Source organism: Chlorocebus sabaeus, chromosome 23 (genome assembly GCF_047675955.1).
Source record: "Chlorocebus sabaeus isolate Y175 chromosome 23, mChlSab1.0.hap1, whole genome shotgun sequence".
NCBI classification, from domain to species: domain Eukaryota; kingdom Metazoa; phylum Chordata; class Mammalia; order Primates; family Cercopithecidae; genus Chlorocebus; species Chlorocebus sabaeus.
Genome location: NC_132926.1, coordinates 33,640,335 through 33,660,091, shown reverse-complemented (window position 1 = coordinate 33,660,091; position 19,757 = coordinate 33,640,335). Strand labels below are relative to the sequence as shown.

At 37.1% G+C, this 19,757-nt stretch overlaps 1 protein-coding gene across 4 annotated transcripts in view; it reads left to right on the top strand.

Annotated features, from left to right (window-relative positions):
• Positions 1–19,757, top strand: part of FBXO38 (F-box protein 38) — a 58,924-nt gene extending 39,167 nt beyond the window's left edge. The window contains exons 13-22 of one of the 4 annotated variants that reach the window (XM_008014908.3): positions 1,767–1,886; positions 3,295–3,474; positions 4,972–5,481; positions 11,042–11,142; positions 11,253–11,355; positions 15,603–15,769; positions 16,909–17,054; positions 17,730–17,833; positions 18,437–18,550; positions 19,165–19,757. In XM_008014908.3, coding sequence (XP_008013099.1) covers positions 1,767–1,886; positions 3,295–3,474; positions 4,972–5,481; positions 11,042–11,142; positions 11,253–11,355; positions 15,603–15,769; positions 16,909–17,054; positions 17,730–17,833; positions 18,437–18,550; positions 19,165–19,343 — 1,724 coding nt within the window. In that variant the 3' untranslated portion in view covers positions 19,344–19,757. Of the gene's footprint in view, positions 1–1,766; positions 1,887–3,294; positions 3,475–4,971; positions 5,707–11,041; positions 11,143–11,252; positions 11,356–15,602; positions 15,770–16,908; positions 17,055–17,729; positions 17,834–18,436; positions 18,551–19,164 lie in introns of all 4 variants that reach the window. The other 3 variants (XM_008014907.3, XM_008014906.3, XM_008014910.3) reach the window with 3 other exon arrangements.

The following is a 19,757-nucleotide window of genomic DNA, read 5'->3' as shown; positions in this document are numbered from 1 at the left end:
TCCCATTGCCTTAGAATAAGATCCAGGTTCTTGAATTGGACCACCAAGTGCTGTATGATCTGGCCTGCCCTCATCTTATACTACTTCCACCACTACATCATGCTTGAGCATGACAGCTGGCGTCTACCATTGCACTAACTACTGCCTCTTAGAATTCCCTCCCTCCATCTTTTCATGGCTGGCTCCTTCTTGACTTTTAGTTCTTAGCTTAAATGTTAATCTCAGAGATGTCTTTCCTTGCCATCTGATCTTAAGCAGTCACCAGTTTATTCTCTGTCACATCACACTTTTTGTTACATAAGGCATTACTATCTGATGTTTTTATTTCTATTTTTTAAATTTTTTCTTCCCCAACTAGAGTAAGCCGTGAGACTAGGGATCTTGAATATCACCACTGTTTTTCAGCTCCAAGGAATACTAACAAATTATAGTAGACGCTCAGTAAGTATTCAAATGAATGCAAAGAAATCGTTTAAACAACTTTTGGGTATCATATTAAATGTTTGCACAGGCTATTCTGGCAACCTAAAAGCAGTTGCTCAGCAGCTTTGAAAAACCTTATCACGTTAATATTTGAATGTACTTCTTTTCATGCCATTCCCTGCATAAAAACCTTCTAGTGGTTTCCCTCTGCCTACAGCAAACAATTCTAAGCTTTTTAGCAAGACTTTCTAAGCTTTTAACAATCTGGAGCCCAGGCTACCTTTTTAGCCTTGTTTTTTCTTTTGCATCCCTATCACAACACAGATACTGTTTTTTGTTACCACTGGACCACTATTCTTCAGAAAAATGTAGCTTTCTTCCTGGTATGTTAGTATATGAAATGTTACCTTATTTCAGTGAACCCTTCCTTGACCCAATGAAAGAATTAGTTGCTCCTTGTCTATGTTCCCTTTGCACTTTTGAATTGTTATAGGTCTTAGCAATTATATTCTGACCTTATTTTCTGTGTCTAACATCTTTGCCAGAATGTGTGCATCCTCTTTGAGAGCAAGGAGTATAAATTTCCCACCTGCTCGTAGTTTCTGTAGTGTAGTAGGCTCTAGAAACTCCTCAATTTAAATCCTAGCAAACTATTAAAACATCTAGGCCTCCATTTCCTCAACTGCAAAAATCAGGCTAATAATAATGCTAGCCTAATTGCTCTGAGAAATAAATAAGAAAATGTTTCTATAAACATTTAGCATAGAGCCTGCCATAGAGTATGTACACATTAATTACTGTTACTCATAATTGTTAGTGGAATGAAAGAAGAAAATTGATTGGTTTTTATCATGAAAGATTTCTAGGCAAGGTCATTTCTCATTTTGGCAGTGACTGAAATATAGATATTGCAGGCTAGAGCTGGACAATTATTCAGGGGGAGGTGTGCTATTGTGTATATTTAAAACCAAAGCAATTCCCACTGTCCCCATGAAATTTCAGACCTCTCCCATATAATTCAGTGACGTTAATCTGAATGGTATCTTTTTGGCTTAATCATATTTTGCCTTGTTTCTTTGTTAACAGTTTGAGTTTGTATGAGTTTGATGGGCTTTCTCCACCAAATGTTCCTTTCCCATCTGTGATTTTCTTTCCTGTAGACTGATTAAATACTTCTTAATGTCTGCAGTAACAAGCACAGTATATGCAGTATATGCTATTCTTTCAGGGCAGGCCTAGTAATCAGCGGGACTGTTCAATTCTTAGGGCGGCCACAGTTTTGCCTGCCATTGTAGTTCTTTATACTTCTCTTGGTTTTTACTTTGTGTATATTTTTGTTTAAGCATTAAATGAGATGGAAGACATCGTCCAAGAAGATGGAGAGGTGGTGGCCGAGAGTGGAAATAATACTCCAGCTCACAGCCAGGCAATTATTCCTGTGGATGTTGATGAGGAACAAGCAGGTAATCATGTGATCTACCCCACATTCATCATTCTGAAACTGTGGCCTAACTCTAATGAAGTACGTGAGACACCGAGAATGGTTGTTTTCTGACCTTTCAGCTAATGATGTGTTTTATGCTATTGATTACTGAGAACTGTAATACATTGCTGGTATTCTCATTGCATGTATATATATCTCACTAAAGTTTGTCTTTTATTATTTGTGACTGCAGCAACAACTGCTTTTTCTGTATAGCCACATGTGCATGTGTGTATCCGTGTATGTGTAGAAAAAGAAAGCACTCAAATTGTTGATGGGAAAATAAATGACCTGATTAAATATTCTGCTTTTGCCCTCCCCTCAATTCAGTTAGAGAGGAGGAGCAGTTGAGAAGTTGACCTGGTTTAGTAAACAGACCAAAACTTAGCCTCTGTTTGCCATTGGCTGACTTAAGACAGGATATAGAGTCATAGGCCTTTAAAGATTAACTTGCACAGCCTTTCATTTTACAGATGGGGAAATTAATTTTATTTCAAAAGTTTAAATGATGTGCTCAACACCAGTCAGCCAGTAATCGAGGGATAGAATTGAAATTGAGAAAACTCAAGTTTTCTCATTCCCTGCCTGAGAATGCTGCCTTGTCTTTGAATGGAAAATATGCTACCCTGTTTTAAGTGTGTGACAGATGCAGTCACTCATTCAACAAATATTTATTGAGTGCCTACTCCGTGTCAGGCATTGTACAGTGTGACAGGAAAAAAGCTAGGTTCCTTGGAGCATACATTTATTGATGGAGCTATTAGTCACTTGTCAGAGAGAATTAGGTTATAAGAACTAGGTTTAAAAGCTATACTGCCAAGCAGATAAAACATTTTTTACATAAATACACATATTCAACCAAAAGGTAACATGCATCTGACCTTCAAAAATGTATCTGCTACATCTAATGAGATAGATCCATACTCAAAGAATACAGTCTTGTTTACCAGTCCCATACATTTCTCAATTCATCTTCATTTACTTAACCTTGGCTCATATGTTTGAAAAATTGAGAAAATATATAGCTTATTTTTAAAATTATTATCACTATTATTTAGATTATTTTTAGGATGATTTTATGCTACTCTTTGAAATAGTGAAGATCCTGCAAGGGAATGCTGTATGAGTGTCTATTTTAATTTGCCTTTAGAAATGCATCAAGTTGGTTGGCATATTAATCATACTTAATGTTGACATAATGGTTTAGAGTTAAGTTGCTTTCACAGTATCTTACCCAAGTGCATTATCAGTTAAAATGTGTGCCAGGGGAGGCTGCATAGAGCCACAAAGCATCTCTATTGATTCCAGAGCCCTGGAAACAGTACTTCGTATTAGACCCTTTCTTGCACAAAAAGTAACTGTTAGGCCTGTCCTTTTTTTTTTTTTAGGACCCAGTGGTCTTCAGCGTGTAGTAAAACCAACCCCAATTACTGTTCATGATTCAGAGAGCGATGATGAAGAAGATAGTCTAGAACTCCAAGAAGTCTGGATTCCTAAGAACGGTACTCGGCGTTACTCTGAACGTGAAGAGAAAACTGGAGAGTCAGTGCAGTCCAGGGAATTGTCAGGTGAGAAATTATGTCTTTCTCTAAACTGTTAATGACAGTCACTATCAGAACTGACACACTTGGCCTTAATATGACAACTTGGGTGCAGTTAACATATATTATGGAATGTGACAGGAAGCAAGAAATGCACTTGCCCAAGTAAGAGGGAAATCTGGGTGGTGCTCTTGTAGGCAATACAACACAACAGTGGTGTGGAATGAGGGCTCAGGGAAGAAAAGAAGGATTCTAAGTCTACAGTGGAGGCTTTAGTTGTGGCATCAGGGTGTCAGAGATTAGTGAGCAAAAAGCCTGTGCCTCATGGATGACTACTGAGTCATCCAGAGCAATGAAAAGCAACCATTCACCAGTTGATAATCTGTCCAGTTGTGCTAATGAGTATTGGTGGCTAGTTTGGTGCTCGAAGGAGTCCTAAAGCATATTTTTATAATCCCTCACATCCCTTTAAATCTAGGCAATAACCCTCTGCAATGCCTCACCAAGAAACTGTACTTCTCTTCTTAACTCTGAAGTTCATACTTCTTCCTTGTCTTTCCTTCCCTTTTGTTTCTCCGAACCATGTGCTTACCACTTTTAGCAAAGGATATATTTTTTACAAATTGTCCAGTCATTTTTCCTTGGGTACCCTTACTCCTTAATATTTTTGAATGTTCAATACACATTTAACACTGACCCTGAAACATTTATGTAGTACTATTATCTGGAAAGTTTAGTTCTTTGGACTTGGAATAATTTGCTAATCATTGGCTGATTATTCAATTTCTATTTCTTTTAAGAGATTCAGATAACTTTATACTGTGGTTGAAAGAAGGTTTTATGGAAACTGAAATTTAGGAAAAGTAATATGACCAGCTGACTAACCTAACTTTCCCAGACAGTGCAGTTTCTAAATTTAGCAACTAAATCCTCTGTTGGCCGGACAAAACCTATTTATTCCTTTATATCTTCATTGAGCTTTATTGTGCCCCAGGTATTGTGTTAGGCACTGTGAGGGATACAGAGATGAGTAAGTCATGGTCTCTCTTTACAGAAGTTCTAGTCTGGTTGAAGAGTCGTGTCAAAAACAATAGGTAGTAATATTACAGGGCACATGTTACAACCACATTTGATTTGGGGTGGGGGTGCAGAAGAGATGGAGTAGAGGACCAGGGCTGACAAATTGGTGAGAACAAAGGCCCTGAGGTAGTAAAGCAAGGGTATATTGAGAGAAAAGCTGGAGCTGGAATGTAGAATGTATATGGAGGGGACAACATGGAAAGATGGTTTGGAATTAGATCATAGTGAGGCTTGAAGGCATAGCTAAGGAGTATAAACCAGGTAGACACTAGGGAGCCATAGAGAATTTTATAGCGGCTCAATGATGTGATCACAGTTATACTTTAGGAAAATTAGTGTTTAGTATACATTATTTCCTGTTCCAGATTTACTCTTGCGTGTTGTCCAGAATTTGTACTGAAATCTTTTCTTTTCCTCGGGCCGTTCTTCTTTTTCTATAAGCAGTAAGTGGAAAAGGCAAGACTCCACTTCGAAAGAGGTACAACTCCCATCAGATGGGCCAGTCGAAGCAGTTTCCCCTCGAGGAAAGCAGCTGTGAGAAAGGCTGTCAGGTCACCAGTGAGCAGATCAAAGCCGATATGAAAGCAGCTAGGGATATTCCTGAAAAGAAAAAAAACAAGGATGTTTATCCCAGCTGCAGCAGCACCACCGCCAGCACAGTGGGAAACTCCAGCTCACACAGCACTGCTTCTCAAAGCCCCGACTTTGTAAGGACGGTGAACAGCGGCGGCTCTTCCGAGCCTAGCCCTACAGAAGTGGATGTGTCCAGGCAGTGTGCCTGCTCCCCCGGTGGGTCAGAGGACTCTGAGGCCATGGAGGAGGGAGATGCAGAGAGTTCTGTCTGCCCCAGATGCTGCTGTCACAGGCCCCAGGAATCCCAAAGGAGAACTAGCAGGTGTTCTGATGAGGAACGTCCTTCAACCAGCCGAGCCTGTGTTGTGAATGGCCCGGATGGTACGAGATCCGCCTTTTCCTTTAGGACTCTGCCACAAGGGGGGTCTTCAGGCCCAGCACATGATGAGAGGACTAATGGGAGTGGCTCTGGGGCTACAGGTGAGGACAGGAGGGGGAGCTCCCAGCCTGAGAGTTGTGACGTGCAGTCTAATGAAGACTACCCTCGGAGGCCCCTAACCAGGGCCAGGAGCAGACTGTCCCATGTACTGCTGGTATCTGAGTCAGGTATGACAATGCTCCTAGGATTAGCAATTGCAGGGTAGGGCTGCAGAAAGGCATGAACTTGTTTCCTGAGTTTTCTTACAAAAAGCCAGTTTGGCAAATTAAATTCTGTTTTGGGGTTTTGTGGGTCTTGCAGATTTTGAACTAATTTTCAGCAATGGTTTGGTGGGTGGGGGTGTAAAACAGTTTACACAATGTCCAACCTGGAAAACTCAAATAGTTCAGCTTTTAAGGAAAGTAGCACTGTGTATATTTACCCTAAATATAACACTGACTGACACCTAAGCCCCAGTAGATGAACTCTGCTACCATCACACACTTAGAGAAGTCTTAACTTAGGAAAGTTTTAAACCTTAGCCAAAAGGCAAGGACTTGACGTTGCTGGAGCTGGGGCAGCACATCTCAGTGCAGCTTCCTGGGTATACCCCTCTCTCTGTCTCTGCAGGACTTAGTAATTTTTTCAGAAATCTAGTTTTGCTTCAATTCAAGTAAGGTTTGCCAGGAGATAAGCAGGTAAGTAAATGGTTTGGCTGAGAATTATTTTGGTGAAAATACTCAGAACAAATAATGTGTATTTAATTTCATTAATGTTTATAATGTATAGCCAAGGAATTGGGTGGAATGGGTGTAAGCACATTTATTAATCATAAGTCTGTTTCTATTTCTGATCTTATTTTTAAGTACTCTTTCCTGCCTTTATTATATCATTACTACCTGACAGTGAATAATAATGTATTTTAATTTTCTTCAAGTAGCCCTCCATTTTAAAATATTAAAATCAGTCCCAGAACATAGGCAGTCAGTGCTTTTTGTATATTCTAAATAGAAGTAATTGAATCATACAGAGCTAAACAGAACAAAAGTAAGCTTTCATGAGATACATTTGAGACCTTAATTGCGTGCTAGTTACCATAGTTGCATAAACTCATTGAAATAGATGAGTTTTATTTGAAGACTTTTTTATGCTTTGCAAACAGTAGTTCTGCCATATGGTGAAAATACTTTTCCCAGCTTCAATTGTAAATGTTTGATAATATCTTTTTTTTAAAATTGGTGGTAAGATATAACTTTACCATTCAGTGTACAGTGTGTAATTCAGCGGCACTAAATACATTCACCTTGTTATGCAGCTGTCACCACCAACCATCTGAACTTTTTCATCATCCCAAACTGAAACTCTGTGCCTATTAAACAGTATCTGCCTCCTATGACACCTTTTGTTGTGTGGTTTTTCATATTTGCAAAGTCAGATCTGTGTGTTTTCCTTTATGAGTTCATTTTTATGCTGTGAAAGGCCTTTCCTACACTTGGTTCAGATAATTGTGCCCATCTTCTTATTCCTTTATTCATTGATTTCGGTTTAGTTCCTTAGTTCAGTTGGAATTTTATTTCAATCTGTGGGAACTAATATTAATTTTTTATTCCAAACTATCACCAACTTGTTTCAGTACTGGTTATGGATGTCCATTCTTATGCTATTATTTTGAAATGCTCTTTTCTCATCTACTAAATTCTTAGACATACTTAGGTTAATCTCTGGTCATTCTATTCTGTTCCAGTGTTCTGTCTTCTTTTGTTATTCTTTTTCAAAGTTTCCTTGACTAGCCATGCATTTGCCATTTATTTTTATAGATGTGCTTTGTAATATTTTTATCAAGTTCCAAAAACTAATCTTGCTTTTTGTTTGGAATTGCATTCAATTGATAACTGAAACATAATTGTCATTTTAACAGCACTGAGTCTTCCTGTTTAGGGACTGTTATGTTTGCCATTTTACTTACGTGTCTTGATAAAATTTTTTCGTTTTTTGTTGTGTTGTTTTGTTTTTAATACAGAGCCTTCATATTAACCATTGAAGTTTTGATGTTATTTTTTGCCTGGTGTTCTGCTTATCCCTTAACTATTTTATTCTGACTTTTTTCATGTCTAGAACTTTTTTAAGTTAAATCATTCTCTGGATTTAAAATAAAGAAAATATTTATGTAGTGCTTCTTATTGCATTTATTATGTGATTTTTTTTCAATTTGAGAAGACTTCTAATGTCTGTAACATGGTTGTAGTAGGTAAATTATTTGCTAATATATTTTAGATTTATAAAAATGTCTATTTACTCTGAATAGTAGTTTTTTGGGGTAGATATCAAAGTACTGATTTTAATATTATTAAAGTCCCTTTTGGAAAGGACAAGAAGTTATTTGGGTGGCTTACAAATTATGATTATTATTATTATTATTTTTGAGATGAAGTCTCGCTGTGTCGCCCAGGCTGGAGTGCAGTGGCGCCATCTCAGCTCACTGTAGCCTCTGCCTCCTGTGTTCAAGTGATTATCCTACCTCAGCCTCCCGAGTAGCTGGGATTACAGGCGCCTACCACCTACCACTACAATTTTTGTGTTTTTAGTAGAGACAGGGGTTCCCCATGTTGGCCAGGCTGGTCTCGAACTCCTGACCTCAGGTGATCCACCCGCCTCAGCCTCCTAAAGTGCTGGGATTACAGGCATGAGCCACCGTGCCCGGCCCAAATTATTTTTAATCTGGCATGTTTTTTAAAGAGAAAAATCCAAACTAATAAAGGAAGAAACTTGAATGTTAAAGATTTTTAAAAAACAGTTCAAATAAAAGTAACCTTTGAGATAGTTTGGTTTTTAATTTATGACCCTGTGGAGTGTTAAAGCCATTTTAGAAGCTAATATAATTGTTTTGTGAATTTATATTTTGGGAATAAATACCTGTAAGTTGCTTTTAATCCTCACCGTATAACAATTTATAAAGTAAATATTAGAGAAATAAATAATTGGATTGTCAAAGAATAACATTTAAGATTAAAATAGTTGCTATTAATATTAAACGCTTTCCCTGGCACCTGACTGGATTGATCTGCCTTTCTCTGTTTCTGTAGCATCTTCAACATTAATGTGAACCACACTCTGTTGTAATTTCTTGTTTTACTGTCTTCCTTTCTAGTAGACTGTGAGCTCCATGAGGACAAGGACAGTCTCTGCTTTTTCACCAGTGTATTTCTATCCTTTAGCACCATGTCTTACACATGGTATGGGGCTTAGATAATAACTGTGAACATAATAAGTATAGGCACCATCATATGAGGTATTGTTGATGCTAGTGGATGTTTTGAATTACTAAAAAAATGTTCCTAAACAAAATTAATTTTCTCTAAACAGGGAGGGAGGCATAAGAGAATGACAGCAAACACACAAACTTTTTTCCTTATGTATCAGAAATGTTTGTTTTTCAAGCTCATATATGTATAAAGTGTGACTTCATTTTATAACTTTTCTTAGAAAATGTAAACTACCAGTTTGGGTACCCTGGAGAGCAGGAAACTTTACCTAATTTTGAACCCCATACTCTGTTAAATTAAGGGGGAAGGGAGAGAGCAATCCAGGAAGGTGAGATACTTGAAAATCAGATCACAAAAGGGGATTACTGAGAGAAGATTCTTACTAGAACACTGTCATGTAGTAGTGGAAACAGGCTTGCTTTTTGTTTGTTCATTTTCATTTTTGTGGTACTGGGAGAGGGAGCCAGGACTTATTAGAGGTTTTAAAAGGTTTGTGAATTTTGGCTATCAGGTGAAATGTGCTGCCTTTAGAAGGTTCCTTGTCAATGAAGATGATTTGATTTTGGATGAAGTTCCTTCAGGATACTGTGGGAGAAGGCCTACGTTGTGTTGTGTGGTTAGTAGTCTTCATGTTTTGTTGGAACTCCAGAATTTTGCTTAGTTTCAAGGTCCTTGGAGGAAGTTTGATGGGTAGAGCTCTTGGGCTCCTTTTCGGCCTTCAGCCAAAGCAGCTGCTTTGAATTGTTTTACAGAGTAGAATTTCACAGACTTCAATGGTGTAGAAAGGATTTTGTTGTGTAAAAAAATCAGACTAAATCTCTACGGTTCCCATCTAAGCCCAAGCCTTTGGGAATTTGCGGTATTCGTTCTCATTTCTTTGTCTTTTTTTGTGATCTTTCATGTTTGAGATTACAGAATTACTGATATTACAGAATTACCAAGTGGAATGTTTATAATTAGCAGTACTATCTAAAAAAACAGTATGGTGGTGATTTAATTCATGAAAGTCAGTTGTATTTAATTCTATATATTATGCTCTGCTACAGTATGATTAAGTATCAAAAATAAGAATGATGACTAATGTATTTTCTTAGAATATGTATGTGCTTAAGTTTTAGCTATGAATTTAGCACTCATTTTTAAATTAAGTAAGGACAATATTTGCTTATTTCGAAGTGTATTGCTTCAGAACAGTACCAGTAAATAAGGGCCTTCTTAACCAGGGTTTGACAGATGAAAGATTGCAGGTTTTCTAGCTTAGTAACTGGTGCTAGATTTCCTGGGTTTGACTCCTGGTTCCCATTTATCACTGTGGCAAGTTTTTGTACCTTCCCGTGCTTCAGTTTCCTAATATGTAAAACAGGGAGAACAATAAATCCATCTCAGAGCTATTGTAAGGATTGAGTTAATACAAGTAAAACCCTTAGAACAGTGCCTGACACACAGTAAGCGCTCAGTAAATATTTGTTATTCTGTTTTACCTGTGGTGCATTCATTCATTCATTCATTCTGTAAGTGTTGAGTGCCAGTTCATTCAATAAATGTTCATTTTATCTCATTGCTAGTGACTGACATTGAAATAAAGATGAATTAAGAGAGTGTTGTTGCCTTTAACGAGCTTTTATGTAAACAGACCAACAAAACAAGTATAAAAGGAACTATTAGGGCAGTATGTAATGTGTGGGGATCAAGGGTGCTTTGTTAGAACTAAGTGTTTGAGTTGGACCTTTCCCAGATGGGTCGTATTTCAAAAAGTAGGGTCAGAAAAGGTGTTCTGGGCAGAAGAAGCTAGAGCAATTGATGACTTCGGAGACATCAGCAGTGGGAGATGACTAGGGTATGGTGTGGAGAATGGGCAGAGCTGAAGCATAGCTCCAAATGTCAAGCATTGAAACATTCATTAAGCTTCAGTCAATAATTTAAAAGTTTTTTAGTAGGAAAGATAGGAGTTCAATTCACCAATAGTATTTAGGATGGGATGAGTCAGAGAGACTGGAAGTAGGAATGTTTATTAGATTATTAGGATGACCTAGGCATGAGAAGCGTTGTTATATTTGATGTAGATATGTTTGAAGTAATGGAGGGTGATCCTGTTTTGAAACAATCCATTGGAAATACCAATATAACTGTATTCCATTGGGAACCAAATTGTAGATTTGGGAATTGCCTTGATGGTGTTCATACATATGTGATTGAATGTGCTTGAGGGAAAGAAAGCAAGGCTAAAGTTTTGGTTTTTCTTCTTTTTTACCTTTTTTAGAAGTAGCCAAAACAAAGCCACGTCACGCCATGAAACGGAAGCGGACAGCAGATAAATCCACCAGTACAAGTGATCCTGTGATCGAGGATGACCATGTGCAGGTAGAGGAAAATCCCTCACTTACCTTTATCACAGTCTAGCCCAGTTCCTAAGTAATGCACGCAAACTAAAGTTTGTATCTTTATATAGTTTCTAATTTTTCTCCTTGTAGGTTCTTGTATTAAAATCCAAGAATCTCGTTGGAGTCACTATGACCAATTGTGGAATCACAGATCTAGTGCTAAAAGACTGTCCCAAGATGATGTTCATCCATGGTATGTATTTGGGCCTGTATTATTCACGAGCATCATGAATGAGTTAAAAGAATTAGGAACTGATAAATACTGTAATAACATTACTGTCTTATTTTCTTAAAGGAAATATTGTGTTGGGTTATCTTTAGTTCTGCCTTTGTTCTAGTTCTCAAAGTATTAATCCATAGTATTTCTGAGCATCATGTAGAGAAACTTGGTTCATCTTTTAAAATAGCCTGTCTCCAAAAGATAATTACTGCCTGATCTGGCAGAGTAAATAACAGCCTGCATAGGCTTTGGAGTCAGATAGACCTCAGCTTGATTGCTGGCTTGGTCATTTACCAGCTGTGTGACTTGGACATGGTTTTTGAGGGAAGCGCCGACTGGGCCTCAAGTGTATAACTGCTCTGTATTTGATTGAGATGATTAATTGTATCTTTACTTCATGGCACATTATCATTTATCCAGGCCCCTTTTTCTTTTTAGTCTCGTGTCCCTCATTGTTAATCTCATCCGCTCCCACCATCTATACTCGTGTATTGAACATATATCTTTCCAGTGTACCTTTTATATCTTTCTTTATATATGTGTCTGTCTCAAACATAGGGTATTAATTTTTATGATTTCTTAAAATTTTAGTTACATAGTATATCCTATAATTGATCTATTAATTTTACCTTTTTATTCAAAATTATATTTTAGATATCCATCCATGTAAAATTATGAAGATCTGACTTATTTCCTTGCCTTGGGCAAGTTTTATAATTTTCTGTCTTCATTTTTTTCAATCTGTAAACTCTGCGTAATTATGCTTAACTCATAAAGCATTTGTGAAAGTTAAATGCAGTGATTGATATGTTTCTGTATATGTATATGTATACAGGCATACCTCAGAGACACTGCAGGTTTGGTTCTAGACCACCATTATAAAAGGTATATCACAATAAAGCGAATCATATGAATTTTTTTTATTTTCCAGTGCATATAAAAGTTACGTTTACACTATAGTCGATTAAATGTGAAGTAGCATTGTATTTTTTAAAAAAATTTATGTACCTTAATTTAAAAGCACTTCATTGGCTAGGCACGGAGGCTCACTCCTGTAATCACAGCACTTTGGGAGGCTATGGCAGGCAGATCACCTGAGACTAGGAGTTTGAGACTGGCCTGGCCAACATGGCAAAACTCCGTCTCTACTAAAAATACAAAAATTAGCCAGGGGTGGTGGCTCATGCCTGTAATCCCAGCTACTTGGGAGGCAGAGGCAAGAGAATCGCTTGAACATAGGAGGCAGAGGTTGCAGTGAGCCAAGATCATGCCTCTGCACTCCAGCCTGGACAACAGAGCAAGACACTATCTCAGAAAAAAACATAATAAAATAAAAACACTTTGTTATTCAAAGATGCTAACAATCACCTGAACCTTTAGCAAGTCATAATCTTTTTGCTGGTAGAGAGTCTTGCCCAAATGTTGAGGGCCTTGCCCTGGGTTAGGCTTTGGCTTAGGGAATGTAGTGGCTAGTTTGATCTGTCTAGACCACTCAGACTTTCTCCGTATCAGCAATATGGCTCTTTTGCTTTCTTACCATTTGTGGGTTCACTGGAATAGCACTTGTAATTTCTTTCAAGAACTTCTCCTTGGCATTCATACCTTGGTTAACTGGCACAAGAGACCTGGCTTTTGACCTATCTCAGCTTTCAGGTGACTTCCTCATCAAGCTTAATCATTGCTATCTTTTTATTTTAAAGTGAGATTTGTGACTCTTCCTTTTATTGGAACACTTGGAGGCCATTGTAGAGTTATAATTAGCCTAATTTCAACATCATTATATCTCAGGGAGTAGGGAGACTTGAGGGAAAGGGAGAGAGACAGGGGAACAGCCTGTTGGGGGAGCAGTCAGGACATACACAACATTTATTAAGTTCACTTACATTGGTGCAGTTTGTGGCACCCCACAATTAAAATAGTAACATCAGAGATCATTGATCACAGACCACCATAATGGATAAAATAATAATGAACAAGTTTGAAATACTGCAAGAATTATTAAAAATGTAACACAAAGACTCAAAGTGAGCACATGCTTACTAAAAAAATGGCATCAGTGGACGCTCAATTCATGGTTGCCACAGACCTTGTGTAAAGAATGCAATGTCTGTGAAGCACAATAAAGTGCAATAAAATGAGAAATGCCTGTATATATACATATACATGATATATGCACACGCAGTACAGGGTCTGACCTCTAGTAATGCCTAGTGATGTTATTACACGTTAAGCATCTCTAATCTAAAAATCAAAATGCCCAAGTGCTTTAAAATTCAGAACTTTTTGAGCACTAACATGATGCTAAAAGGAAATGTTCATTGGAGCGCATTTCAGATTTCAGATATTTTTTATTAGGGTAAGTATATAATGTAAATACTCCAAAATTTGAAGAAAAATTTGAAATCTAAAACACTTCTGATCCCAAATATTTCAGATAAAGGTTAGTCAACCTGTATTGCAAAAAATATTAAGAGGTTTATTTTGTTTTGTTTTACGACTCCTACCATATTAGTAGTAAACAAAGAAATCCCGTTAAAAGGTATTTACCAAACATTTTGTCATAAACTAAGGAGAATCCAAGAAAGGAGAGATGAAACTGAGATTCAAGCACTACTCTGAATTCTACAAAAGTTCAGACCTTTGGGACCCCAACTCTATTGTTTACTCTGAAGAAGCAGTACTTTTCTCTATCCCAGCCAATGAGGTCTTTGGTCCTAAAACATCTTAAATCACTGGCTCCTATTGGAGTTTCCTTCTGCAATAGAGAACACAGGCTTTTCAAAAGCTCAGAGTTCATAACAGTAGGGGTACTCACCCTAGCCTTTCAGTAGCACTGGAAGAACTTTCATTCTGTCAGTCCCTACACCCTTTGAGCTCTGAGAATATAAAACTCAATTTTTGGACTCTGCCGGTTGGCACCTCATTCCATTCCTTTCTCTACTCTGAGCTCTCCAAGAATCTGACTGGTTTTCTTTTTACTTTGATGATTCTTCCTGTACATTCTCTAACCTAATGATGGATCACACAGCCTCAGGCCCAACCTTCTCCCCTTTAAACCAAATTGTTTGGCTCAGCTTATCATGGGGAGAGGATCTTAGCTTAGTCTGTAGATAGTGGCTAAGTTAATGACGGAGGAGATGTTTAAATGAGATTAGAACTGACCTTAGCCATGTCTGATTTTATAGCTAGCAACCATTAGATCCTTACTGTCATCTAGCGCTTTCCTTTCGTCTGTTGCTGTCCTCAACACCAATTCCCCTCCTTTCCACCATGTCATAGAAGGAGAAAATGAATGTGAGAGGCAGGAGTCTCGCTCAGTGTTTAAATGTCAAGTTAGTTACACTAGATTGCGCAAGACGATGATGACATTTGGGTCAAGGATGTTACAGAAGATGTCTGTGAAATGTTAAAAAGATCAGGCAAATCAGCCTGTGGTTTTATAATCTTTTCCATTTGATCTTCTCTCTCAAGTTGGACCTGGTTGCAGTCTGCAATGAAAATTGGACCAGGTTGAAATTTGAGATTTAAAAAAAGAGAAGGAAATATTTTTCTGACGTTGGTATACTAGTTCAGTTAAATGTGTTTATTATATCAAAATTACTTTTTTCTGACTTCGTGTTTTATATGTCAAACAGAAAAACTAATCATGTTTTAGACCAGCATTTCAATAGAACTTTAATGTTCTGTGTGTACACTGTTCAGTATGATGGTAACCACTAACCACATGGCTACTATATTGGACTGAAGAGCTTTAGACCAAAATACCCAAATGTGTTTCTGGGTCTTTTTTTTCAAGGTTCTGCTTTTACGTTTGTGACAGGAATTAAAATCCAACTCTGCTCATTCCTGAGAGTGAATGTAAGATAATATAGGTGAAATATTTCAGGTCTGATTGTTAACTAGAAAAATGTATAATAGTTATTCATTTTTTAAATAAATATTTCCTAAACAGTTTCTGTCTGGACAAGTCATTTTCTAGGGCTTGGTTTTCTTAACAGTAAAAATCTTAGAAAAAGGCACTTTAATGCACCCCTTCTACCTTCTTTTGAAGTAAACAGAACCACATTTTCAAATTTTTTTGTTAACTGCCATTTGTACTCTATGATATTATTTGACCTGTGTTAAAGATGTTTGTTACTGCAGTATTTTGTGCTAACAAAAATTAGGCCATCTCTCCAAATACGATATGTATAGAGCTTACCATTATTTTCATTTTGTAGCTACCAGGTGCAGGGTACTAAAACATTTAAAAGTAGAAAATGCACCAATTGTAAACCGATTTGACTATGCACAGTGCAAGAAACTGAACATGGATCAGGTACTAGACCAGATACTAAGAATGCCACCCGAGAGAAACCGCATCATATACCTACGCCCAATGCAGCAGGTAACGAGCTTTGCTCCTTTCCGATGATACACATATTGTGATTTTTTTTTTTTTTTTAAGTCTTTAGCCTTTTGGATTTGGCATTCATTCACTTCCAACCTACAGTAATGATATTTTAGTTTTTACAAGTTATATGTGATGCAGGGAGTTGTTATTCAACAGGTTTTTATACTTATTAAAAGTTACCTGTAGTTAAGATCACAGTCTCTGGTTCAGACTGCCTGATTAAATTTCTGGCTGTCTGACCTGTAGCAGATTATTTGACTTCTATGTCTTAGTTTCTTCATCTGTAAAATTAGAATAATAATGATATACCAAGGATTATTGTGATATTTAATATATGTGAAACTCTAAAACAGGTGCTAGTATATAGTAAGCCATCATATAACTACTATTAGTGTCATTATCATTATTAAGAGTATATTGTATATAAGGTTCCGTGCTTAATGCCAAAAGAGGAGTTTAAAGGAAATTTTAAATGCCCCTTTGTAATCAGTGTGTAAGCCTGGCCTCAAAAGAGTCAGTTCATCATATTGTCAAGTGTCTCAAAACTTACAATATGCCGGGTGCGAAAAAATACATAACACATGATCCTTCCCTCAAGGAGTTTGCCTTCCCAAAAGGGAGATAAACACATATGCCACTGAGATGGCAGAGTGAGATTTCATAACTAGAGATGGGAGAGGGTTATGCCATGAGAAAACAACAATGTTATCAAAGGCTCCTAGAAGACAAGAAAATACATTATCTCTTAAAGACTGGGCAGCAGTCCCATTTCAATAGGGTATATGTTACTACACATTCACAGTTCTATAATGCAGTCAGTACTTAATAAAGGACATACCCAGAAGTAGATTCTGAGTTTACTGACATCATTTATCTCAATCAGGATTCTCTGGTTTACTAAGCATTTAAATATAACAGTGAGATATAAATTGCCAAGTTCCCTAGACAGAAGAGTTTGCAAAATTATTCCCAGCGTGACAAACTGTTTTCAGGTTTGTATGTGACTATTTGATTTTCAAATCAGCCAGAGATTTCAAAATGGAAGATCTGTGGAAAGATTGTTGAAGCTCTAGGAGAGAGATTTCTAAGGCATTCTCTTTGTTGAAGGCGTGTCTTTATGATGTCTTCCACAGGTGGACACGCTAACTTTGGAGCAGAAGCTGTTTAGTGGTCCCTACCCCTATCACATCTGTATTATCCATGAATTCAGCAACCCTCCCAATGTCCGGAATAAGGTGCGCATTCGCAGCTGGATGGACACTATAGCAAACATCAATCAGTAAGTAACTCTGTGGCGCTTAAAGGCCTTTTTAGTCATTTCTCATAGCAGGGACTCACAGAAGCAAATCCCAATTTTTCTTTATTTTAAATGATTCCATCTAAGCTTTTCAGACAAGCTTATCCTGAAGTTAACATAAGTGAGAAACTGAGGGAAACAAGGACTTAAAAGTTAATGTAAGTGAGAAACTGAGGGAAACAAGGACTTAAAACTAAAAAGCATATGTATATATTTATGATCTTTAAAACTCAGATAAAAATTACAAGAAAAAATTGTACATGTACTTGTAACATTATTTAGCCTTGGGGCATGAAAAAAGAGATCAATTTGAAGAAGATCTTAAGACTATGATATTTTATATCATCAGAAAATTTGACTTTTGTATATTCGTTATATTAATGTTGCATTCAGCACCTTTGGTGTAGAAGACATGTGCTTAGAAAGTGACTTTCTTTCCCTGATATGATTTTGAAGATAGTGAAGAAAGTAGTTTTGACCTGACTACACTTGGATTCTCTAGTTTGATTGTATCCTACTTCTGTTAGGTATTTAATACTTTGTTTAAGATGTTTGGTAGAATCTGTGTCCGAAACAGTTTTGATGGTTCCTTCCTACCCGACACTCTAATTATTTCCAGTTTTGTAATTTTTACTTAATTTTTCCTGTTGCCTCCAGAGAGCTCATTAAATATGAATTCTTCCCTGAAGCCACTCGAAGTGAAGAAGACTTAAAGAAATACCCCAAGTACCCCTGGGGGAGAGAAATCTATACTTTAGAAGGTATTTACAAATATTTAGAAAGTTAAATAGCCTGTGCAGTAGCTTGCCCCTGTAATCCCAGCGACTCAGGAGGCTAAGGTGGGACGATCCCTTGAGCCGAAGAGTTCAAGACCAGCCTGGGAAACAAAACATGGCCCTTTCTCATTCACGAATGAATGAATGATCCATCAATCAATGAGTCAAACTGGTTTGGGCTTACAGCAAGCAGTAACCCAAATGTAGAGAATTATACTTTTTTTAAAAAGGAAAAGTTAAATAGCTATTAACTAGATGACTGGACATGCCTTAGGGAAAATATGAATGGGAGTCTTACAGTTCTTCAAAACATGGATGATTTTAATACCTGCAAGAAGTGGGAGCCAGATGAATATTGCTTTGCCTGTATGAGTCTTTACTATTTCTAGGACAATAAGAACCAATGGTGAAACATAAAACATAAACAAAAATTACAAATTACTGTAGTTTGATAGCTGGAAATGATTTGAGGACACCTGACTCTCTCTCTTTATTTTATATTTTACATTCTGCTTACAAAATACTGCAGAATTTGGCTCTATCAGCACTTCCACGCCAGTTAGCAGTGTTTCATTTGTCTTCTTTTAGGTGTTGTGGATGGAGCTCCATATTCCATGATTTCTGACTTCCCTTGGCTGAGGTCATTACGAGCAGCAGAGCCCAACAGCTTCGCTCGATACGACTTTGAAGATGATGAAGAAAGTAATTATGACCTGACTTGACATCTATTCTCTAGTTTAAGTATAGCCTACTGTGTTACATACTTAATATCTTTTTGTGAGTTAGGAGTAGTGCAGTGTTAAATGGTTTCCCATATAAATGTTTTTTATTTACTCACTTCAAAACAGTTCTTTATTTGTACAATAGATGTTCAGTGGACTTACTAGGGATATATAAAGGCTGGTAGAAAGGATTCCCTTGGACAGATTTTCCTGTGTGGAAACTTATAATTTAGGTGTAGAAATTTGGGGAGAAATTTTTGAATGTAGTTTCTCTAAGTGGTAGCATACTTGAATATTTATTGTTAACCAAAGTCTTAAGAAAATACTTTATAAGGAAATGGATTTTATGAACTACGTGTACACGTGTCTGACTTACCTTTGGTATAGTATTTTTACCTTGAGACTTTAAGCATGTACGCTGTCTTAGGCATCAAACGTAAGAACAAACTGGTGATGACCCATTCCTTGAGCTATTCATACATCAGTTACATTATAGTGCAGTATATGGGAATATCCTAGGGGGCAGCTTATCAGTGATTTTCCAAATGATTCTGATTATCATATGTATCTCTCCTTTTATTTCTAATTTCAAAGGCACTATCTATGCTCCTAGAAGGAAAGGACAGCTGTCTGCAGACATCTGTATGGAAACAATAGGAGAGGAAATTTCAGAGATGCGTCAGATGAAGAAGGGTGTATTTCAGCGAGTAGTGGCAATTTTTATCCACTATTGTGATGTCAATGGAGAGCCAGTTGAAGATGACTACATTTAATTGGTCCCTCCTCCTTTCCAGCTATTTTGTCAGAAAGCAAGTAGGACCATCCAGCTGCCAGAGTGCTCCACAGAGACTTGAGGCATGCAGTTGGGAGGTCCTGGCTCAGTTTGCTATATAGGGAATGTATAAGGAACATCGAAATTGTATACAAAGATTTGTACATAAAAAATATACAAAGACGCTTCCTAAAGTACCAACTTTATATCATATGTTTATACAATTTAATTTAAAAATTCATTTTAATGAAGACAGATAATTTGAAAGACTTTTGTTTTTCTTGACTTAATTCATAAAGTATCATTTTTTGACTGAGTCTCCATTTACTTCATTCTTAGTGATTATTGTCATCCCTTTAAATCTGTGCCTTTTTCTTCTTGAGCGAAGCTGTTTGAGTAAACCTGTTGAAGAGTG